This window comes from Xenopus tropicalis, chromosome 10 (assembly GCF_000004195.4).
Source record: "Xenopus tropicalis strain Nigerian chromosome 10, UCB_Xtro_10.0, whole genome shotgun sequence".
Taxonomy (NCBI): Eukaryota; Metazoa; Chordata; class Amphibia; order Anura; family Pipidae; genus Xenopus; species Xenopus tropicalis.
In genome coordinates this window covers 13,617,012-13,642,448 of record NC_030686.2, presented here as the reverse complement: position 1 = coordinate 13,642,448, position 25,437 = coordinate 13,617,012, and the positions used below count along the sequence as shown (strand labels likewise).

The 25,437-nt window shown below is 39.7% G+C and overlaps 1 protein-coding gene across 2 annotated transcripts; it reads right to left on the bottom strand.

Moving 5' to 3' along the window:
• Window positions 1-817: 817 nt before the first annotated feature.
• znf281 (zinc finger protein 281) lies at window positions 818-24,700 on the bottom strand. Of its 2 annotated transcripts, XM_002935702.5 has the most exons (6): window positions 24,013-24,699; window positions 9,487-9,612; window positions 7,693-7,816; window positions 6,560-6,643; window positions 5,605-5,723; window positions 818-4,004 (listed from the first exon to the last, which is right to left on the bottom strand). In XM_002935702.5, exons 1-6 carry the CDS (start codon window positions 24,328-24,330, stop codon window positions 2,385-2,387), a joined length of 2,391 nt encoding a protein of 796 aa, XP_002935748.1. In that variant the 5' UTR covers window positions 24,331-24,699; the 3' UTR covers window positions 818-2,384. The 2 variants fall into 2 exon arrangements, with proteins under 2 accessions (XP_002935748.1, XP_004918670.1); XM_004918613.4 differs by lacking the exon at window positions 9,487-9,612 and having other exon boundaries at window positions 24,013-24,700.
• Window positions 24,701-25,437: the final 737 nt, after the last annotated feature.

The following is a 25,437-nucleotide window of genomic DNA, read 5'->3' as shown; positions in this document are numbered from 1 at the left end:
CAATGCAATGGGTGGATATTCTGGGGTTGCCAATTATATTTTCATAACTGCATATTTCCATGTAAATCCCAGTCACTCCGCAGTGACTACAGAGCACTCAACGTTGGGTTATCCCATTCTTTCCTATGGGAGCGCGTAGCAAGCAACGGTCTACATGCAGCCAGATTGGTATTTCAGGGATGCTGAAGCTAAGAACAATATTAAAAAAAAAGTGTCACCCCAGGATACTGGGACTTGGCAAACTCCTGTCTATATCCCTTTTAAAGCTCCATAGTCAAATATCAGGGGCAGAGTTTGTTGTGCTCCTCTCACTCCCTGCCTCAGTGCCCCCCACCCCTTTACGTGTATTGACTTGATATCGAGGGGGCATCTCCCGAGGCAGGTAGTGAGCAAAGCAGGATTGTGACCCAGAGCAACAACTCCTTTAGGAGGCATGATGCAGTACCACCAGTAACAGCAACTTGGAAGCAATTCATCTGCACGGAAACACTAATTATGCCTATTCAGCGATTGTAAGGCTCTTATTGTGTGGGTATACCTGCCATCTTTGATCTGCCAGTTCAGTCCCCAAACTATTTTGATTGCTACTACATATATAAATTTATTGGGAACTTGGATCCAAGTTCCAACTCTCTGCACTACATTAAACATAATGCACTTCGATTGTTTTTGATCCTATTGGCCCCTTGAGTAACAAATATTAACTAGTTAAAAATAATACAAACCAAAAATAAAAATGCAATAGTTTAACTTGCCAAGTTTTCCTTACGCTGTCCTTACCAACACTCAAGCAATATAAATTCATGTATACCAGTGGCTCCCAACCCGAGGGGCCCTGAGCAGTGGGTAGGGGGAGCCCAGCCTGAAGGCCCATTAGAGAGATATTTGAAGACAATGCATTTATTCTATATACTCCTTGAAGCACAATCTTTACTTGAGGGGATATCTGGGATATAGAGCTTTTAAACTATGGCTTAATAACAGAAAGGGTAAAGAGCCAAGGGGGAAGGGACCTCAAAAATGGGGCTTTAAACAAAATGTATTTGAAAAGCTCTGACGTATAGGAATACGTTAGTTCGGCCCCATGTCATATTTGAAAATAGCTTTACAGGAAATGGATTCCAATACATTTTGCAACCGTTTGCAGATATATGTTCATAATACATCTGATCGCAAGGATTCTAAGCTAAAGATAAAACGGCAAAGTGGAAATACTGTGCTAGAATTTAACATTTACCTTCATGCAATTTAGCATTTTGGTCCTTAAACCGTAAGGAGTTTGTGTCGAGTAACACTGTACTATAAACATAGGGACAAAGGGTAACCTTTGTGCCATTAAGTAATAAACTTTACATTGTAATTCTATTTAATTGGGCTTTAAACTCCATATTATATGGAAGACTCTACTACAGGAAAGTTGTTTTTCCCAGGCCAACAGTATTTTGGGACTAACCTTCAACATCCCTTTCCTAAATTACATGGAAAATGCTGTCCTTTTGTTGTGATGAGAGGAGCAAGATGCAAGGAATGGTGTTCACAGGTTTTAGTTCATTATCCACTGGGTGGTTAAGCCAAATGAATATAAGTCTATTTCAGAAAAAATAGTATTGTCTTCTACGGATATAGTCAATATCTCTTATTTTGCACTTTGCTATAAAATTCTAGACACTTCTATAAAACAATTGTAACACAATGGTTTCTTTTTATTATATTTAAACGATATTGCGAAATACATATGTTCCTGAATGCTGCATGAACAGTAAAAATGAGGTATATCAAAGGAAATAACTGTACATACATAATTTGACAAAAAAATTCAAATCCGAGAGTAAATTAATTTCGTTAATTTAAAGCTATTGCCGAGAAACAAACATAGAACTAATGGAATAGACTTGCAGACGTGACCTACTTTGAACATATGATGTCAATGTGATTGTGTGGAAAAATAACCAATTACACCTTAAATTAACTTCACATTTTTTATAATTCTGCGACCTCAGCTTCAAATTCTGTACCTGAGCCCACAAATTTGAAACCCAAGTTTTTAAGACCATGGGCATTTATATCCTATCCCCCCCCCCCACCCACCCACCCGTCCTCAATATTCTCAATTAGAGGCTGATTGCAAAACATTTATCTCCCAAATTAAATGTTTCGGCTACCCCTGACCCTCCCCTCCCTTTACTAACTAATTTTGATTAAAAATTAGATACAGGCTGAACTATCACAACACTTTATATATAAACAAAAAATTTGCATTGACAGGGCATAGGTTACATAATTCTTATTACGATTGTGTAGAAACATTCTAATGGCAGTGTTATCAAAATAAAAAATACACCATGTTTTTAAAAGACCTCTGGAGCCAAGTAATACGCTCAGCCTCACCTGAAACTCTGACTACTTGGAGTCTTGACTCTTGCACTACCTGTGTCATTAACATCAGATAGCAAATTTGTGTACCCTGAGAATTCTGGAGTTGAAGTCCTCAACCTGTGATCCACTCCCCCATCAGTGGTAGTGTTAAATGAAATTGGCACCCTGTTACCAGATTTGAACTGAGAACCAAATGCTTGTGCAAAGTTCTCTATCTGGCAGGTAGCATGCTGTCTGACATCCTTCTGTGGCTCTAGCGTACTTGCCAACTCCTGAGGTTGAAGGTGATAGCCTGAAGTAGACTCTAGGTTCTTCTGCTGATCTTTCTGCCCATTCAATTCCTGAGATGAAATCTGATAGGTGGCAGATGTGTCTAAGGTTTTCTGTGGGTCAATTTGGTCTGCCAGCTCCTGGGAAGGAGTCAGCTGTTGATGCGTCTCCAAGGATAAGGAGAACCCTGTTTGGGGGCCCACAACCATTCCAAAATGGGACTTTGGTAAGGTAGTTGGCAATACTGATGTTACTGACTGATTGAATCCACAATCAAGAGGAGATGTAGTGTATATTTGCTTGTCAGAAAACAAATTATGGTTTGTGAGAGATGAAGAGAGGCTGACAAACTGTAAACTGGGACCAAGTGGAAAAGTAGTTGTATGGCTTGTTCTTTCCAAAGCTTGCTGAAGGTATTTTGAGTACTCTTGAAACATGCTGGCCTTGTCGTTGTGTGACGACTGAGAATCTGAACAGACATTTTCCTCCTGTACCAAATCACTGCTGTCGCCTGTCGTATGCAGATCTACATGGTGTTCAGAAATGCTAAAAGGAACATCGGGGTGGCCCACCGACTTGTGTGTGTAATGATCCAAAATACTCTGAAGCACCTCATCGGGAATAACAGACTTGTCCTGACAGTTCTTTATCTCAACATTCAGCGACTGTGAGTCTATAAGAGTTAATGGGTTGTCTCCATCCATAACACTGGAAACTGCAGACTGAATTACTGACTGCTGAGACACCATGTGGCCTACATTCACTGCATAGGCACTGTTACCACCAGCAGCCTGCAAATACCTTCTCTTTTTCAGGAACTGCATTGCATCATCATAATTGCTACTTGTATGACCTTTGCTACCTGAACCGTGCAGAAGGTTCATAGTGTCTACACCGGCATTTCCCACCATGTCCAAGGGGCTATCACTCTTGTCTGAAAGTTTCTGAATAACCATATTGGATGACTGAGCCTCCAACTGGAGGTCGTCTTTCTCTTGCTTCCGGCTTACCTTCTTAAAAACTAGTTTTGGCACCTTGACGTTCAAGTCATCCATGCCAGATGATCCGCTGCTGGAAGACACTAGAGGAACATCCACTGCGTAATTTTGGATATTGAGTCCAGCTGTCAAATGGGTCTCATTAAGTTTGATGCTTGGCTTCTGGTCCTTGTGTGCTGAGCCATTTCTGGACTTGCCTTTCTTTCGCCCAGAAAAATTAGAATTTCCCTGAGATAACTCAAAATTACCCGACAAATTATCCAGACTAGGGTTTGATGACCCAGCTTCCAAGGATCCTTTATTGATGGTTTCACCACATGTTCTCTTGTGCTTCAGCAACCTATCCGTTCTGGAGAAGTACTGTAATAAAAAGATTGGCAAATGTTTAAAATAGAATTAGAAAAAAGACTTTAAAGTTTTCCTGCTGCACTTTATTATCATCATACAGAGATAAGAGTCAGGCTGTTCTGTTTTATTACAATGTTTACCAATTCGGTCACCTCGATTCTCTTGCTAGCCCTTAGAGGTATTACATTTTAATTACATAAAAGACTTGAGCTAGTACTTTTTTATTCCATTATTTTTAAGGATATTGTAAAAGTTGAGAATATAACAATGTCTTTTTTTCCTCTTTCATAAATAATGCTATTAAAGACCCAATTCAAGTAAAACAGGCAAACTATGGTGAATGATAGTTTCATTTTTGCTAAATATGCTCCTGTATGTCATAAGTTTGCTTAGCCCATTAAAGGAACAGTAACACCAAAAAATGAAAGAGCTTTAAAGTAATAAAAATATAATGCATTGTTGCCCTGCACTGGAAAAACTGGTGTGTTTGTAACACTACTATAATTTATATAATAAGCTGCTGTGTAGCCATGGGGGCAGCCATTCAAGCTGGAAAAAAAGGGAAAAGGCACAGGTTACATAGCTGGTAACAGATAAGTTCTGTAGAATACAATAGTGTTTTATCTGTTATCTGCTATGTGCCTGTGCCTTTTCTCCTTTGAATGGCTGCCTCCATGGCTACATAGCAGCTTATTTATATAAATTATAGTAGACTTTCTGAAGTAAACACACAACTTTAACCAGTGCAGGGCAGCAGCACATTATATTTTAGTTACTTTTATACACTTTCATTTTTTGGTGTTACTGTTCCTTTAACTACATGAGTAAATCAAAAAGAGGGTGACTCCCATCACTTTGAGGTCTGCCTGAATCTTAAAGCGGACCTGTCACCTTAAGAAATCATTTCAAATTGTTTTCTATTGTGTTTGGCAAGCAAAATAAACTTTACTTAAACTGTATAAATTATTTTAATCTTTATTTTCTTCAGCCTTGGAATTCACAATTGCAGCAAGCAGGCAGGGGCCATTTTGTGGACACTGTTATCAAAGCAGGCATTGCATTCTGCCAATATCTTGTTTCTGTGCCAGTATGGGTACATAATGCCCATGTCCATGCACTGGCTACGAAATTAGATGGTGAGGAGGGAGGGGGAATGTGAGGGGTGCAGCAACATCTAAAAACTTCTGAATTGAAAGTGAAAGTAACTGTCTGCCCCACCTCTATGCCTAAGGCATAGAGGCGGGGCAGGCATTATATGATTGACAGCTGGGATTTTAAAATGCTTTTATAATGGGTTTGGATGTGGTAATAAAAAAATTATTTTGGGTTTCATGTTTAATTTGAAAAGGACTTTTATTATACAGCTTTTTATGTCTGGGTGACAGGTCCACTTTAATGGAAAATTGCCACTAAACAAGGAAAGCTGGCAAATGGGATCAAAAATAGCTACCAGAAAGGTAGAGTAGTGGTTATGTAACTCAATCATATATTAAACAGCCGCCTCATTACTCTTACAGGCAGAATTTCTTTACTTCTAAAATTAACACACAAGCTGATTTTAGATGATAGTCATTCCCCAAGACGAGTAGATCCCCAATCCCAATCGCCTTACCTGCTGACAGGTATCACATTTGTATGGCTTTTCCCCACTGTGAGTCCTCTTGTGCCTTTCCATGTGGTATTTCTGTATGAACTTCATATTACATTGATCACAATTGAAAGGCTTTTCTCCTGTAAGCAAAAATTCCAAATATTTATTCCAGAACGAGTAGAGAAAGGCTAATAGCTAATATAGCTAATATACTAGCATATATAAATAATTAAAACGGCAATACATAACATATCTGTTCTTGAACAGTTCGGTTCAGAACATTCTTCCTGCAGTCAAACCTAAATTAGTGGGTGCTATTACACTGTGTAAAGCAACATAGGTGCTCCATATGGCTGCTTCACAATCTAGCAGCCAAGAAATGATGGTGATGTACTATTAATATCCACAGAATGCCATGGAGCTGGCCAAATATTTCAGCATGTTCAGTGCACAAAAATACACTTATATTAAACTAATTAAGTGGAATGGAGGGAATGAGGTTGAGTAATAAAAGGTTTAAAGGTCTAATCACCTACAATGACCAATCAATAGGTAGCATTTACAGGTTACCTGTTTAAAAAGCAAACTGTGTGACTTCCGTTATAAATGAGAATTAGTCTTTTAAAAAAAACAAAAAAACAGCAGATTTGGGTTTTAAAGATAATCCACATGCCAATACTGTCTTGGTGAAAATAGTGTCACTTGAACATATCTTTGCTATTATATTTGCACAGTGCACCCTTGCCCTGCTGGAACATTTTTAGGTCACACGTACAAGTCAAGTGACCTAGTGTTATTCTGGAGAAACCACTGACGCTACCAATATCTCAAGTAAAATATTTACCCTTTACAGAGGCAACAATACAATTGCTAGACAACAAATTATTATAATCAGATATAGAAAGACTGCTCATATTCAGGAAATTACATGAATAATATAAAGCATACATTACAAAAACATTGAATTTTTACATACCGCTGTGAATTTTTTCATGCCGTTGTAGCAAATACTTCTGAATAAAACTCATATTGCACTGACTGCACTGAAAAGGTCTTTCACCTATGAAACCAATGACAAATATTGAAGTGTTAAAGAAAAAATAAATTACTACAATTTGCTTAATAGGAACTTTATTTCTAACATATAAATTGCTAAGATACATTAAAGCATTGGTGTAAGCAGATGGAGCTTGTGTCCAGAGAGTATATATCACTTAAACTTTCTGGCTTAAGCTCATTCCACAGGACTTATATATAAAATTGTGATTAAACACTATCTGAACTGCCAAATATAGATTTGCCCTTGATTTGTACAGCGCATGGCAGGGTCATTCAACACCTCCCTTGCCTTCTCCCATGCCAAACGGTCTCATATCCGGAGACCTAGAATCCATGACTTTATCATGGAAGAAAAAAAGAGAGAATTGATTAACTAACACTAAGGTGTATATTTATCATGTTGTGTAAAAAGTGGAGTAAAACATTACCGGCGATGTTGCTCATAGCAGCCAATCAGATGTTTTGCTTTGATTGTCTAACTGTTGACTGGACAACATCACTGGTAATGTTTCACTCCACTTTTTATACAGCATGATAAATATGCCCCTAAATCAGAGGCAGACTATCATTGTTTTCTCTCAATCTGAGGAATAACGCATGTCTGTATAATGGAAAGTATATAAATTACTGTATATACTCAAGTATAAAAATGTGCTTAAAAACTCATGCTCGGCTTATACTCGAGTGAATATACCCTGCGCTGGGATCCTGTTGGTGGGTGCCATTATATATTTATGAAGAGTTCACAGGGGGTCACGCTGAGTGCCCTTTATTAATTATTTGATTATTGAAACTTAGCAGTAGCTGCTGGATTTCCCACCCTCGGCTTATACTCAAGTCAACAAGTTTTTACAGTTTTCTTAGGTAAAATTAGGTACCTCGGCTTATATTCGGATCAGCTTATACTCGACTATATACGGTATATATAACAAAAAGCTGCGTCACACTGGTTTAGTCTGACTGGGCTTGTGTCCAAAAAGGGGGACATTTTTTCCTTTATTTTAATTATATGGGACAAAAAGAATGACTAATAAATAGGACTTTGCTTACCTGTATGGATGAGGACATGTCTCCGCAGATGATAGGAACTCCTGAAAGCAGCACTGCAGTGTTCACAGATATGAGGTTTCTGATTTGGAGATAAACTAGCAGCTTCACCATCACCACCTACAGACTGGAGAGAAAATAATTAGACCGTGTTTAGAATATACACAACCCGTGCAGAAAAGCCATTATGCAACAACTGGGTCATGACATTGTTGCCATAAATAATCAAAATTTCCACAGCAGAAGAGCCTATTAAGGTTCTGAAGCGGGACACTTCTGTATAACTTCTTCAGTGAGTAGACAAATTCAGTGTCAGTGATATGGACACTAAAAAAATGACTTTTTAAAATATATATATATATATATATATATATATTTATTATAGGTCATGTTAATCATTTCTCACTGATAGTTTTGCTTTTGTAAGTAATTGTTACTTGAAGTTCCTAAACCTGACTGTTTTGCCAACCTGACTTCTCAGTCTGTCAGTTATAGCTTCTAATGCGAACTGCCTCCTGCTGCACAAATATGGCTGCTCCCTTATAGAGGGACATGGGGGATTAGGTAGGTAATGTAAAAGCATCAGGCAAGTACTTATAATTAAGAATAGCATGCAAATGTTATACTAAAACCAGTGTATTCTAAATGAGGATCTTTTAACTGCAATGCTAAGTGGGTCCTAGAGCCCTAATGGAATGTGAATGGCTGCTTCCACTGCCACCAAAGAGCTTATTTCATTTTTAAATAAAAACGTAGAACTCCTGGAGTTACCAACCTCCTTGAACCATACGACTGTGCTCCCACAATGCAACCCATACATCCCACACTGCTTAATCTTCTCGGCCCGACACTGGGGTATATTTAAGCCTGAGCAGCTTCACCTGCAGATGCTGGGTGTAGGCAATTGTTTACAAGGAAAGAATAAGTGGGGTTCTAAATATACACTTAGTATCAGCAACACTGTCCAACAGGACAAAGCAGGGTGAAACACCCATTATCTGAATGACTCACTAACATTTACTACACTGCTGTGCCAGCAATGGCTGTGGCTGCTTTAACAACGGGAATGAATGAGACAAACAGGCCTAGGGTGAAGACACACAGAGCTACTAGTAGCAAATACTTCACACTGCTACTAAAATACCCTGCCATAGACAAAAGTTAGAATTGCCTCTGCTAAAACACACAGACACAATTATCAGTAAATGCATTGTCTTTTTTGTAGTCCTGACAAGTAGCTGCTACTAGTAGTCCTTTACAATGATTCGGCAGCTTATCTGCCTGTGCATGGGGCCCGCCACCAGTCCTCTCTGCTTAATATCTGGCTGAAAATCGGCCAGGTGATGCTCGGGCAGGTTTGATTTTTCCGTCGGATTGGAGGCCGCATTGGCTTACTGATGAAGTCCTCGGGCTCCTACGCCCATTGTTGTAATACAATCGTTTAGCCCTAGGGCCAAGCAGTCAATAAGCCAGATTTTGCCAACCTTAGGTGGGCTTATAAGAGGAAGATCCACTCATTTGGCAACCTTGTATGTAAACATGTATGGCCACTTTTAGTTACTTGAGACAGTGTAGATGGATGAATTATAGAAATAAATATAATGTAGAGCTTGTGTAAATGATGTGATGAGGGTAATTATGACAAATCCCCTTTAAAGACATATGAAAGCTGCACCTGACCTATCTGATTTACAAATATAACTATAGGAGGGATTGTGGCATCAAAGAGCTTAACTCCAAACCAGAACAAGGATTAAGTGAATGTGTAAGTTCACATGAGCACAAAATGGCTCTTACTTTGGAGGAGTCACTCCGCCTGCGTTTGGATTTTGCTTCCTGAGCTTCTGAATTTAGCCGCTTCGTCTTCTTGTTGGAAGGAATCTCTGTTGGGTCGAAGCCATTTTTTTCTGTCCTTATTAACAGCTGTAAGGGGAGATAGTTGGAGTATTAAAATACTGACAACAATCTAAAAAGGACCATGATTAAAGTTAACAATATGGAAAAAGTAAAATCCATTTGCAGCTGCAAGGGACTGCCATGTAACTGAATCAACCTGATTCTGTCAATGAGTATGAGCCCAGGCACGTGGATGGCTACTCATATGATACTGGTCCATTCTGCCTTCGGTCAAATAACATGGAGGGTTCACAAGCATATGGAAACTTTAATTTAGTCTTAGTACCATGGATATTACAATAATGTCTCCCTGTCACTGCTAGTAATGTTTAATGGAAAGAGCTGGCACACAGGTCCCAGCCAGGGTGGTGAACACAAAATACCATTATGTATGAAGAAATAAGCCAAGGTAGAATTATTATTAACATTTATTTATAAAGCACCAACATATTCCGCAGCGCTGTACAATAGGTGCGTTACATACATTGGACATACAGAGTAACATATAAAGCAATCAATAACCGATACAAGAGGTGAAGAGGGCCCTGCCCAAAAGAGCTTACAATCTACAAGGAGAAGGAGGACTAGATTGGTCAAAAATAGGTCCAGAAAAACTAGGCAACTTTTCCTGCATTCTAGGCATACCTTATAGCTCCCTGGTAATAAACTCAGAGCAAAATACATGAGTTTGTCGAGCACACTGTATATGATAGAAGCCTATTATGTATGCAGAAGCAGCTAGCCAGTGGGCCTTGGGTATAATTTACCATACCTGTGCAGCAAGATGGGTCACTAGAGAAAAGGTGGGAGATACATATTTACAGATAAGCAGGCTGAAATCCTAAGCTGGATGTGCAAAATTGCAACTGACACATGATAAAGTCAATGAGACCTTCTCTGAAGGACACAGGGATTCTGCTGTATAAACAAATGTAGCAAGAATGGCAATAATGGGGAATTATACCCTCTTGTAATACATGGCTAATGTTTCACTTCCATTTCCTTTTACATTAGTAAAACAGTAGCAACTGTTGCTGGTTACCTCAGACAAGACGACTACCCTTAGTAGGTGCTGCCTAGTCTGATCAGCAGGGACAAGCAATGTGTTACCTCCACACACTGCAATGTGTGCCCACACACTGGCAACCAGATTAGGAATAGGCACCTGCTGGCAGGATCACAGAAAACTGTGTGGGGCATGTACCTCGTACTGGTAGGATTTTCTGCTAATAGGAGCATCGGCCGGGGTATCAGGTAAGTAATTTCAGTCACTAAGGGTGCCTAACATTTGGCCCTAACCTGGTGATTTTAATGTTCCTTCTCCTTTAAAGCCACACCCAACATACAATCATACAATACAAGTGGCAAATTGGCTCAAATAAAGCACAGCAAAGAAAAACAAATCTTCAATTTGAAATTTTCTGTACAACAGCAGATCTCATCTATTATCGAGTGAATGTAATATAAAACACGTTGACGGTAATTTTCACAGAGTTGCAGCCAATCTTATTTCAGCCTCTGGCAATTCATTACCTTCATGTTAAGGGATGTGCCAGATCCTGCGTTAAACTTTGTAGTATGTGGAGATTCCTTTCCGATGGACAATTTTAAAGGGACAGTTCACTTTTAACCTAAAGCAAACCTTAAAACACCATTATGCAGAGAATATAAACCAATGGAGAAAGGGGAGGGGATACCTTAAAAGACTTATCAATATAAGATAAGAAATATATATATAAGACCCACAATCCGCAGATCCGCCAACCCGCATCTGAAAATCTTGCCCGTAACCCATACAGTACCCACTTTTATTTTTGACCCATTGCAGGACTGTATCAGGCAGTACAGGTATGGGATTCCTTATCCGGAAACCCGTTATCCAGAAAGCTCCGAATTACGGAAAGCCCATCTCCCATAGACTCCATTTTAATCAAATAATTCAGAATTTTAAAACGGATTTCCTTTTTCTCTGTAATAATAAAACAGTACCTGTACTTGATCCCAACTAAGATATAATAACCCCTTATTGGGGCAGAACAGCCCTATTGGGTTTATTTAATGGCTAAATGATTCCCTTTTCTCTGTAATAATAAAACAGTACCTGTACTTGATCCCAACTAAGATATAATTACCCCTTATTGGGGGCAGAACAGCCCTATTGGGTTTATTTAATGGTTAAATGATTCCCTTTTCTCTGTAATAATAAAACAGTACCTGTACTTGATCCCAACTAAGATATAAATAATCCTTTTTGGATGCAAAACAATCCTGTTGGGTTTATTTAATGTTTTATTGATTTTTTAGTAGAATTAAGGTATGGAGATCCAAATTACGGAAAGACCCCTTATCCAGAATACCCTTGGTCCCGAGCATTCTGGATAACGGGTCCTATACCTGTATTGTTGAGAGAGAGGACATTCCATTTGAAAAAAGTTTGTCCATGAAGCATGTTTGTCAGCTTAATGGAAAGAAAATGCACTGCTCAGATCCAGGCAGAATCAGTTTGTATTATATCCTTTTTCAGACTGCTGCTACTGTTATAAGTGTATAAAAAACATTTATATACATGAACATACACACACAACTGCCAGCTGGAAAGGCTTCCGGTCAAAGCAGGCACTTTTCATATGAGCCAATGAACACATGCCTTACATAGTGTGTTGAAAAGCAAGCGTCCATGCATATATTAATCCATGGGGGACAGATGGAACAATAATTGTAATGCAAATCAGGAGGAACACGTTATACTACTGCATGGAGACAAAACACTGAGCTGGCATCATGCAGACCACCCACATCTGCAGACCAAAAAAGAAACAAAACAAAAAAGCTAAAACAACTCCAGCAGCTAATACAGTTTCCCTGGAGGGAACAAACCATCACACGTCTGTCACAATATCACGGAATTTATGGAAAACCTTATATTATAAAGTCACAATTTGGAGTTGAGAATGGAAAGTAAAACAAAGACAAACACCACAAGGAATTGATTATTTACCTTGTATTTTCCTGAGACTTATAGATTGACCATGCCACTGCAGTAGATAGCTAGCAACCTAGATATTTAAGTACTATCACTTCTACCATCAAAGATGTTGGACGAATTCTGAAAGTAGTAGTTCTGCAATGCCTAGAACAGCCTCAGACAAAGCGCAGTTGAATGCCTACCCTTTGATTCAGCACCCCCATTCATCAATAAACAACCATGTTGTTACAAAATATAGTGTTCAAATACAAAAAGGTACAGGCTTTGACCCCCCAGCAAGTACATGGGATAAGCTGTCTTTCATACAAAACACCCCAAAACCCTTCAAATACACAGGAGTAAAAAATTAATTAAAAAAAAAAAAAATTCTAAGCAAATAAATTATCTATACAGGGCATATAATAGAAGCAGTTTAAATAGCATTCTTGCTTTCCTTACCCATTTGTAGCTTTATCAAGGTTTCGCTCTTTTCATGCAGAAAGAAGAAGCCATAAATGCCACGTTACTTCCCCGCAATACAACTAGTAGCCTTTCCCAATACCGAGCCTGTATTCCCGTACAATTCTTTAGAGATCTATTGCAATGTATCCAAGCCAGCATATGGAGTGCAGCAGCTCTTCATATAAAACTAGAGGTTGCAAGCAACCTGCAGTGACAGCTGTTCTTTTTCCCACCCCAAAAATAAATCTGTCTGCTCCACAGATTCCCCACCCCAAGTAAGAAGACTGCTTTTAAGCTTAAGACAGGGCTGGACAAGCCACAAGAGCCACAGCTCCTATAACGCCACCATTAAACATTGTTTAGCATTTGGGTATGGTCGAGACCTGGGCACCATTTACCGGCATCAGTCCGATTTAGATCTAGCTCACAAAGCCATCTACAAGTCCCTTTGTGAAGATGTCTGCTTGCTATCTATCCCATTTGAAAAGAATAAAAATGAACTTTCACCCTTGTGCTTAATCTGCTCCAAAAGTATCACAATTAGCATTTCCTGAAGGACTGCGTGTCTGTTTTCCCTGCGATCAAAAAGCTGCTTTGTTGCTCCAAAACGAGCCTGGGATAATTGTGTGCATCAGTTTTCTGAAAACTGCCCCAACTGCGCAGTGTTAGGGCTGTGGCACACTGGGAGCTTAGTCGCCTGCAACAAATCTCCCTTGTCGCGGGCGACTAATCTCACCATCCCACCAGCGAAAATGTAAATAGCCGGTGGGATGGCACCGTGATTTCCCCAAAATCGCGGCGCCGCATATGCCATCCCACCGGCGACATCGCCAAGCGAGTGGATCTTAAGGTGTATGGGCACCCTAAGAGCCAGGGGGTCAATATTAGGCTCTCCAAAACAGACTTTGTTTCAGGGAGAAGCATGTCAGTTGCTCTGCTTGCTATAGATGAACATTAAGCATTCAGTGCCCCTTTAAAAATCTGTCTGGTTCCCTATCCAGAGATTTGTAGACAGTTGAGTATTTAGGGGGTTAAAAATAGAAAGCAGGAAACAAAGTTCAAATTAACAACAAGCATTGAACAACTGACCAGTTATTTGAGTGCATAACGAAGTGAATCTGCAAATGGATATTTACCAGCAGAAAATTCATTACATATGTTACATGTCCCAGAGTATATAGCAACTTATCACTTCACTTTACAGTGGGGAAATAAACATTAAGCAGGGAAAAGGAACGAATAAGCACAAACTATCCATGTTACTTGCACATTCATAGACCACTTGTCTTTTTCACTTCAACTAATATTGTCCAAGATTGTGTCATACCCCCCACGGCATACAATAAGGTTAGAGATATATAAATATATGACTCAGCTAATGGTGCAAGTATATCAAGGACAACAAATAAGTGTTTATCCCATATCTCACTATAATTAACCTTCAAGCTGGGCTTTAATAATTATCCAGGAGAGTAAACTAGGCATTATCCATAAATCTGACCCTAACTGGCTCTTAGTCTGAGCCCCTCCAGCCATTATTCAAGGTCCTCCTATGATATTAAGCCCATTTTGGGAACCACCAACAAAGACAACATAGGCAAACTAGCAAAAACAAAACATTTATATTTCCTCTGAAGGATTTTTAAATATGTCATATTCAGAATATAAGTAGTTTTGGTAAGACATGCCAATGTCAATACACACACGTGTGTATATGTACGTATGTATTATAAACATATTATAACTTATTGTACAGCACTGCAGGATATGTTGGCACCTTAAAAATACATGATAATAATAACAATATATACACATATATAAAGCCATACCACCACAACCATTCTAGGAAAATTATATATATATATATCAGTCCTGATGGTGTCTGCACTCCAAGGCTTTAGTATTCTGTGGGGTGCACAGCCAAAATTTTTTTTTTTTTTTTATTGAAAACTCATTGTTTAAAAACCAACGTTTCGGTCCTCATTAGGACCTTTATCAAGGATAAAACAACGGTGTATCATCTCACATATAAATACCCTTGCAATCTAAACAGAGTGAAAAAGGTGCCCAATCCCCATTTCCAAACCATTATGTAATTAGCCAATGCTGTTACGTGTGCAGAAATTCTATATATTAGGTTTTATGTGATATAAGGTTGTTTTATGACATGATCACTTTATTTATGTTTATTGAATGAGTTTGTCATATTCTATATGCACTGATATAGGCCAAGCATTGGCCCGTTTGAATTTCTGCACACGTAACAGCATTGGCTAATTACATAATGGTTTGGAAATGGGGATTAGGCACCTTTTTCACTCTGTTTAGATTGCAAGGGTATTTATATGTGAGATGATACACCGTTGTTTTATCCTTGATAAAGGTCCTAATGAGGACCGAAACGTTGGTTTTTAAACAATGAGGTTTCAATAAAAAAAAAAAAAAATTTGAATTTTAAGGGTGTGCCGGCCATGGATTATTTCATGTTATATATATATATATATATATATATATATATATATATATATATATATATATATATATATATATATATATATATATATATATGCTTTTGTCGAGGTTATTTACTATATATGCTTGTGTTGTAATATATAGAAACAAATGCCGATTTATTATTTGTTGCAGTATCACACTGATCACTATTCTGTATTAGATTGCGGCTTTACACAGTCATTAATGTTTTGTACACTGCTCTTCAATTGCAGTGAAAGGATTTTAGCAGGCAATGATGCTTTATAATCTTGTCTCGCCGCATACTTCTACATAGTTAAGATAGACAATAACTTGATTGGAACATAGTAGTAGCAAGTTATAACTTGGTATGGTTTTAAAAGCAATTGATGAACTAAGAGGCAAATTTGCCAGACTAGACTTCCGGTATTTGAGAACTAAAATTAGCAGTCTTGAAGTGAAACTAAAGAAACAAAAATCAGGAAAGAATTTCCTTTTCTATAATGGAACCAGTTGTATTACGGGGAAATGCAGCCGTTTATGGGTCAGGGCTTCGCTGAAATTTCCTGGCGCTAATTCTCAGCGTTGATAATTTGCACAAACACGAGAAAGAGCCGGTTATGAACATGGGCTGAGCAACTTCTGCTGCCCCCTGTATGGCAGGAGAAACAATACCTGCAATGACCCCCATCACTAGAAACAGACTTGTCCTTGCTCAAACCTCTAATACAAGCGATGTCAGCTCCTCTCCCAAGTCTCTCACAGGTATTGCGAAACCACACAACAATACCAGCCTGTCCCACACCTTTATAAATTGTTAGGCTAATGGCATGTAGATTGCTTTATCCCCTGGCATATATACACCAGTAGAGAAAAGCTGATCTTCTGCCATTTCTGTTTGTGGCAACTGCCAGGCATAACCTGCCAACACATAAATACAAGGGGAAGGCAGTGGACTGACTGGCATATATAAGCCAGTGGACGAAATGCCCAGTGTGTAATTAGTCCTAAAGGATGTCAACCCAAAAATAATCGTTTGATTAATAAAACACAATTCTAAGCAACTTCCCAATATGAATTTATTGAAAAAAATTTATTGCTTTAAAAGTTATTTGTGAATATAACTGCTATTGAAAGCAGCATTTTGCTTAACTCCCTTATTTTTTAAACAATGTATCCTGCAGCAAGACAGGTCTGTTAATCTTCTGCTTGTGTTACATTGTTTCAAAAGCTACAGCCACCAGGCCAGATAAAAGAAAAGGACAAACACTGCTTTAATAGCAATAATGTATACAAATAACTTAAAACCAATACATATCTGTAATGAATGTATATTGCAATGTTGCTTAGAATTAGTTTTTTTTTTTACGAGGCCAAAAAAAACATTTTTTGGATTAACATGGTAACGTGTATAGTAGCAGCTGCCGATTTTCCTCTATTAGCAGTGTCTACCAAAGCATAATGTAATGTAATTATGGGAACAAGGGCTATGGAAAAAACCCCAAATAGTACTTGAGGCACATAAGTTATTTTATAGAGATGCTTTACTGGAAAGTTACAGCAGGTGCAAAATATTATTGTGTTGTAACTTGCACTACAACCTCTAGCCTGGGGCATAACATTGTCAACAGATTGCAAAAGACCAGCACCACTGAGTTGCCCTGTAAGCAGAACTTGTATACATGTAACAGCGTTATATCAACAACTTGGGCCTGAATCCAATATAGCAACCCTTTTTTTATAAACAGAAGTACATATCTTTGTAACTGGAGGGAATGTCATGTGCAAGGACAAGAAAAGTCTAGCTCAAGGAGTGTATTCATGCAGACAAAACAAATAATGGCATCATTTCGTAGGCAGTTGGACCTGTAATGCTATGTATTCAGATGTGGGAGCCAGAGGCTGCGGACAGATTTATTGATTGACCACGATTAAAAAAAAAAAAAAAAGCACACCAAAAATAGTAGCAACCTGAGTATCCTTGTCATCAATCCTTGGAAAACATGGGTTATCAGTGAATATTTATGAGTTATAAGAGTGCTGGGAGGCATCTGGAAAAATGTTTTTGCAAAGCATTAACTATCAGAGAAATCTGGCAGCAGAAATGCCCTTGTTAATGGATGATATTACAGGTTTGGGACCTATTTTGCAGAATGCTTGGGATCTGGGGCTTTCCCGATAAGGGGGCCTTGCAAGGATCACCAAGCCTAAAGACTATTAACAGAAAAAAAATGTAAATATTAAATCAACCCAATAGGATTGTTTTGCTTCCATTAAGGATTAATTATATCTTAAGGTGGCCATACATGTGCCGATTCTAGCCGCAGATACTGTCCCTTTAGACTGATTCTGCAGCTTATCTGCCTGTGTCTGGGCATGAGCAACGGGCCTGCCCGACCAACATCTGGAATGAAATTGGCCAGCTCTCGATCAGGCAGGTATGATTTTTCTGGCAGATCGGGGCCCACATTGGCTTGTTGATGCGGTCCCCGAAACAACGGTGCCTATACCCGCCACTCTAATTCAATCGTTAGGCCCCAGGGTCAAACAACAGAATTAGCCCAACATCGCCCACCTGTAGGTGGGGATATCGGGATGATCTTACCGTGTACGGCCACCTTTAGTTGGGATCAAGTATAAGGTACTGTTTCATTATTACTGAGAAAAACAAAATGTTTAACAATTTGAATTATTTGGCTATAATGGAGTCTATCGGAGATGGACTCCCCATAATCAAAGCTTTTTGGATAAGAAGTCCCATACCTGTACCACTATTTCTAAGCCGTACATGTGTGAATCGACCCAGTAATACCCACACACACAGACCATGCATGCATGTTCCCAGTATATAAGGATATACTGACTATAAAAAGATCATTACTTATTCAATGAGGAAATGGCATGCCAAATGGTGTGTAGCAAAGAGCTCATACATGAGTCTACATTCCATTTGCTTTCTTCTACCTGCACTAGACTGCAGGACTAAACACTGGCATTTCTGTTCCACTCAGTCATTATTTAAGAATGAATATGGAGACACTGTCTGACAATCAAACACTATGTAACAGCTAAACAAAGAAATAATGAGTATTAGTTAATGATATTCAAATAGTACCCATTTATTTTGCCATTCCCTTTGCTGAATGATCAATGTGGGCCAATAGTAAGCTCCAGTAAACACCCCCCTAATCACAACCTGCCTGCCTTTTCCCAAACCTTTCCCAACATCTGCTTTGCTAGCATTGCATGAGAAAATACAGTAACATTTCTCAAGCTAGCACAAGATGGGTAACTACTTTTAGCCTGTGTAATGGAAAGTTCTGTGGCGGTATATCTATATTTATACACACATTAACTATAAGCTAGAAATAATGGAGCATGTGCAGAGAGGGAGACGACATTTCCTTTTCCCACATGTAGAACATTGCTGTACAAGTGTACACAAGCAGGTTGACAGTTCTAATCCTACTTTACAAAATGTTCACCCATGTCCAAAACACACGCGATACTTCTCATGTATAGAACATACTAAAAGCTGCTTGTGAGTGACTTACGGCTGTAGGGCCTAGGTTGGTGCATTTAAGGGCTATTTCACTAGAATTAAACTCTGAACCCAGCCCTAATTATGTTTCCACTGTATATGTGGTAATACAGGCACAGATAAAATATTTGTTACTATATAGTTCAAATATATATAAACAATATTTTTGTTAATTAGGGCTTATCAAGACGAGCCACTCTGTGGCATATTGGGTGATTTAGGATGCTTTGGTACCTGCCGTTAATAACTTGAAAAGGAAGCAGCGCCAATTGTTCCCCTCAGCAGCGATCTGAAAATGCTTGTTCAAGGGACTGTCACACGGAAAACTTAATAAAAACTTAGACAAATAATTTTAGGTTAATGCAATAGAGGAAAATGTGGTGATTTCAGCCACCCCTAAACTCTGGACACCAAAGAACCGAAAAGCGAATAAAGCACATTTTTATACCAAGTTTTTGCCAGTGCCTTGGGAAATAATTAGGAATAAGGTTGTGGGCATATTTGTGCCAATGTACACTTCAAAATACTATTAAATAATAACTTTTAGACTCTATGGCCTATTTGCATTGTTATATATTTTATTTGCCAATATTTGCCAATATTGTACTGCCCTGGAGAATATGTTGGAGTTTTAGAAATGGATGTTAATAATCACATACACACATTTAATGTATCCCACTGATAACACCAGCATTCTTTAAGTTTAAACTTGAATATTTCTGCATGTCTAACATTTTTGTGAGATATTTTATGGTTATGTGTGGGTATGCATAATTTCCAGCCATGAACTCCATGTATCACCATGTTATCTTTGTCTTGCTCTTAGCTGGTATGTAGTTACATACTGCTTCTGTGTGGGTTACTAGGATTCATTCACAACTTAAGATCCATGCATAATGTTGGAAAATGAAACATACCCACACCAAAACATAATTCCAAATTTTCCCCCCAAACCATGACACACCTGCACTACAGCTACCCCATGCATGCCGGTTTCAGTGCCTTAGGATACCTGTGGATGAATCTGTTATTTGCAAACCTGTACAGGATTTACCTGAAGTGTAGTACACCTTTCTATGACTACTTTAGGGAGAAGATAATACAGTACTGACAAGCTTCCTGTTATTATTTCATACTACTGCATCCAATCACCAATGCCCTGGGATCAATTGTAAAGGACATGTCAACCCAAAAAATAAATTAGCTGCCTAATAAAAAAAACAAAGCATAAGTCTAAGCAACTTTTTTATATGAATATTATTATTATTATTATTAACATTTATTTATAAAGCGCCAACATATCCCGCAGCGCTGTACAATAAGTGGGTTTCTTACATTGGACATACAGAGTAACATATAAAGCAATCAATAACCGATACAAGAGGTGAAGAGGGCCCTGCCCAAAAGAGCTTATATATTAACTTCTAGTTATGATTTTTTTTTTTAAACAATCCTGCAAAACATATACACTATATATATGTATATACATTCCTGGACCATCTTGAGAAAGGTTCAGGATATGTGACCAAAACATCGATTCTGTACTAATAAAGGATTATGTTTGATTCATTATAAAGTCCTGTGAGTGCTGTGTCCATTCGATGGTTATACTTAAATAAATATTGTATATGCAAATAACTTAAAAACCATTATAAAAATGTAATATTGGAAAGTTGCTTAGAATTATATTTTATCAGGCAAAAAAATAGCTTTTTGGGTTGGCATGTCCTTTAAACCAGGGCAGTATCTAAGCCAGGGCTGTCCAAATAGAGGCCTGTGGGGTGAATGTTGCCCATGAAAGGATTTCTATGGCCCCCAGTCTACACAAAGGCTCCATACACTCCACTGTATGAAATCATAATTTTCATATTATTCAGCCGATGAGTATACTGCATGAGTAATACTTAGGTCCCTACTTTTTAAGGTTTACTGGAAACACACTTGATTCCAAGTCACTGTCACTACCTGGAAATACAGCCCCAGCTTCTCACAGAGTACCAGAAGTCTGGTTGGCTTGTAAAGGGAATAATTACCAGCAGCCCAGTTCCTGATGCTTTGTTAAGAGTTAGGCTGTACATTCAAGGCTTCCAAAGCTCCCAAAAAACAATGCTTCTGACAAAGTAATTGCAAGAACATGGGGTACTTTGGATGCCAATGGTACTTCTGGTAACTGAATATACTACTGCCAATATGAATGTGATGTCACTATGGCTTTTAACGGGCTCCTGATGAAATTTAACAAAGCGTAAGCTTCCCAGCTTATGTCAAAAATCAAACACTTTCAAATTCAGGCAGGAGGGTTGCATGGATTACTTGATTCAAATATAATCAGTGCAACCCACTACATATAAACATCCCTTCTGTAACAAATGAGCTGTAAACGTTCCCTAGCGTGTAGGTTAGGAACCTTAGCTTGCAAACTCCACGGAGAAAGTGACTGCTGAATAAGTGTTCTTTAAAATGTCATCACTATATAAAGAAGAACTGTACCAGTCATGGATGTGCAATGTGCAGCCTTTACATGAGTGTGTGTCCAACCCATTTCCCCAAAAGAATGTGATTCTGAGCACGTATTGTATACAGTAATGAATGGCTTGGTAGAGAAAGGGTTGAATATTTGTGCTGTCGCGCCAACATTAAGATGGCAGAACTGTTGTTCTGAGCTGTGGCACAATGATAAATGCCTTGTTACTGAGGTGCCCAAAATTCCATGTCCTAGCCCGAGCTAGAACAGAATTCTGGGAAATACAGTATTACTTATAAAGCGATGAATAGCTTGGCACTGAGATAACCAAATCTCTTCACTATGAACCCAAAACATTCTGTCATTCTGTACCCTGTCAAATTGTCTACGGTAGCGACAGGCTTAGTAAAGAGATGCCAAACTGTATCTTTTATTTAGCTGAAAGGCAGTGGTTATTCTGTGCCCTGGTATATTGTATACACTGACTAAAGCAGTGATCCCCAACCAGTGGCTCATGTTGCTCCCCAACCCCTTGGATGCTGCTTCCCATGGACTCAAAGTAGGTGCTTATTTTTGAATTTCTGGCTTGGAGGCAAATTTTGGTTGCATAAAAACCCAGTATAATGAAAACCATAATCTCTTGTAGGCTGTCATTCCACATAGGGGCTACCAAATAGCCAATTATAGCTCTTATTGGCACCCCAGGAACCTTTTTCATGCTTGTGTTGCTCCCCAACCCATTTTCCATTTAAATGTGGCTCAGAGGTATAAAAGGTTGGGGATCCCTGGACTAAAGGCTTGGTAGAGGGACATCTAAATCTCTATTATTCTGTTGTGCTGTTAAGGTAAAACAAAAACCTGTGAACTATTGTTCTGAGCCCAGCTATTCTATATATACATAGTAATGAATGGCTTGGTAGAGAAAGGGTTGAATACTTGTGCTGTTGCGCCAACATTAAGATGGCAGAACTGTTGTTCTGAGCTGTGTTATGCCAAACATAATAATAAATGCCTTGTTACTGAAGTTCCCAAAATTCAATGCCCTTATGCTGTTGAGCTAGAACACAATTCTGTGAAATACAGTTCTGCTTATTACTTATAAAGCAAAGAATAACTTGGCACTGAGATAACCAAATCTCTTTACTATTAACCCCAAAAAAATCCGTACCCTGTCATATTGTCTATATTGTCTATACCAGTGGCTCATGTTGCTCCCCAACCCCTTGGATGTTGCTTCCCATGGACTCAAAGTAGGTGCTTATTTTTGAATTTCTGGCTTGGAGGCAAGTTTTGGTTGCATGAAAACCCAGTATAATGAAAAACATTATCTCTTGTAGGCTGTCATTCCACATAGGGGCTACCAAATACCCAATTAAAGCTCTCATTGGCACCCCAGGAACCTTTTTCATGCTTGTGTTGCTCCCCAACCCCTTGGATGTTGCTCCCCATGGACTCAAAGTAGGGGCTTATTTATGAATTATCTGGCTTTGATGCAAGTTTTGGTTGCATGAAAACCCAGTATAATGAAAAACAATCTGTGATTCCACATAGGGGCTACCAAATAGGCAACTATAGCTCTTATTGGCACCCCCAGGAACCTTTTTCATGCTTGCGTTGCTCTCCAACCCCTTGGATGTTGCTTCCCATGGACTCAAAATAGGTGCTTATTTTTGAATTTCTGGCTTGGAGGCAAGTTTTGGTTGCATAAAAACCCAGTATAATGCCAAACATAACCTCTTGTAGGCTGTCATTGCACATAGGGGCTACCAAATAGCCAATTATAGCTCTTATTGGCACCCACGGGAACCTTTTCCATGCTTGCGTTGCTCCCCAACCCCTTGGATGCTGCTTCCCATGGACTCAAAGTAGGTGCTTATTTGTGAATTTCTGGCTTGGAGGCAAGTTTTGGTTGCATGAAAACCAGTATAAAGAAAAACATTATCTCTTGTAGGCTGTCATTGCACATAGGGGCTACCAAATAGGCAACTATAGCTCTTATTGGCACCCCCAGGAACCTTTTTCATGCTTGTGTTGCTCCCCAACCCCTTGGATGCTGCTTCCCATGGACTCAAAGTAGGGGCTTATTTATGAATTTCTGGCTTGGAGGCAAGTTTTGGTTGCATGAAAACCCAGTATAATGAAAAACAATCTCTTGTAGGCTGTCATTCCACATAGGGGCTACCAAATAGCCAATTATAGCTCTTATTGGCACCCCCAGGAACCCTTTTCATGCTTGTGTTGCTCCCCAACCCATTTTCCCTTTATATGTGGCTCACTGGTATAAAAGGTTGGGGATCCCTGGAGTAAAGGCTTGGTAGTGGGGCATCTAAATCTATATTATTCTGTTGTGCTGTTAAGGTAAAACAAAAAGCTGTGAAGTATTGTTCTGAGGCCAGCTATTCTATATATACATAGTAATGAATGGCTTGCTACAGGAATGCCCCAATGCTCTATGTTGATGAGTTACAGAGGATGCTGGGAGTTGTAGGCCCACAGCAGCACGTCCCAAGCAGGGTATCTCACCTCTCTGTTGAGCCCCAGCTCTGGGATCAAGCCCGGGCCTCCCACCGTCACTTCCACGATCTCGGCTTGCCTGTCCCCGTAGAAGCGGTACTGTTCGTGCTCCCCGATCTTCTCCTGCTTGATGCCGGCTAGGCCCTGCAGGAAGTCGGTGTGATGAGGCGGGGAGCCCGGTTCCTTTTTCAGGATCATCTCCCCGGGACCCGGCAGCTGCGGAGGACCCGGAGGCGGCGGGAGTAAGTCTGAGCCGAGTCGGGCAAAGGTGGTGACCGGAGGGAGATGGCTGAACATAATCATACTGGGAGGGAAGGTGGGCTCCATGGCTCTCTGTCTGAGGGGGGAACAACGAGGGGCAAGAGGCGGCCTCCTTATACAAACCGACCAGGCCGTTACAATATACCGGGGAATAAGGCGGAACCCATCCTCACAGATTTCCCTCGCCTTCTCCCTTCTCCGACCCCGCTAGCGATCCCCAGCCTCTTGCGGCCTCGGGAGACACCGTCATGGAACACCGGCCTACGGCACAAACACGACGCCCGAACGGTCCACAATAGAAGCGGTTCAAGATTCGAACTGCGCAAGCGCAGCAGTCTGTGGAAAGCAGCGGCGCATGCGCCTGAGCGGCGGAGTGACGGGCGCGCTTGCGCACAAGCGGGTTGCCCCTGGCGCGCAAGCGCGTTGCGTCCCAAGCGATGGCCTTAAAATGCACGTTAGTTTGAGAATGCAGAAGGCGCATGCGCAGTGGGCTCTGTCCTGCTATTTGCTCAAAACGCAGCGGTTCACGGCTCCTGTTGCGCATGCGCAGAATCTGGAGGGCATCTGCCTCAGTACAAAGAGATATTTACAAAAGCGGGCTCAGTGTAAATAGGCAATGCCCAGCGAGCTAGGACTTTGTCTGCGCAAAATAACTAAGCAATAAAAGAAGCTGCAATTCGTTGAAATGAAACCACACGGTATAGATATGTCTCTGATAAATAAATGGTGCCATTTGGTTTATCCTGTTGTGGTAAAAGTCACCTGCACATGTTCTTGTCAGCCATTACTGCACACAGGTTGCCAACACGATTAAAGGGGATGTCAACCCAAAAATAACATTTTGCCTGATTAAAGAAAACATAATTCTAAGCAACTTATATCTGATGAATGAGAATCTTCACAAAACCCTCCCATATAGATTGTAAGCTCTACGGGGCAGGGACCTCCATCCTCTTGTGTCTTTGGCTCTTACCCTCCCATATAGATTGTAAGCTCTACGGGGCAGGGACCTCCATCCTCTTGTGTCTTTGGCTCTTACCCTCCCATATAGATTGTAAGCTCTACGGGGCAGGAACCTACATCCTCTTGTGTCTTTGACTCTTAACATTGCAACTGTATCTTGTATTTATTGTTATACTTTGTATGTATCTACTATTATCTTAATAACCCCCT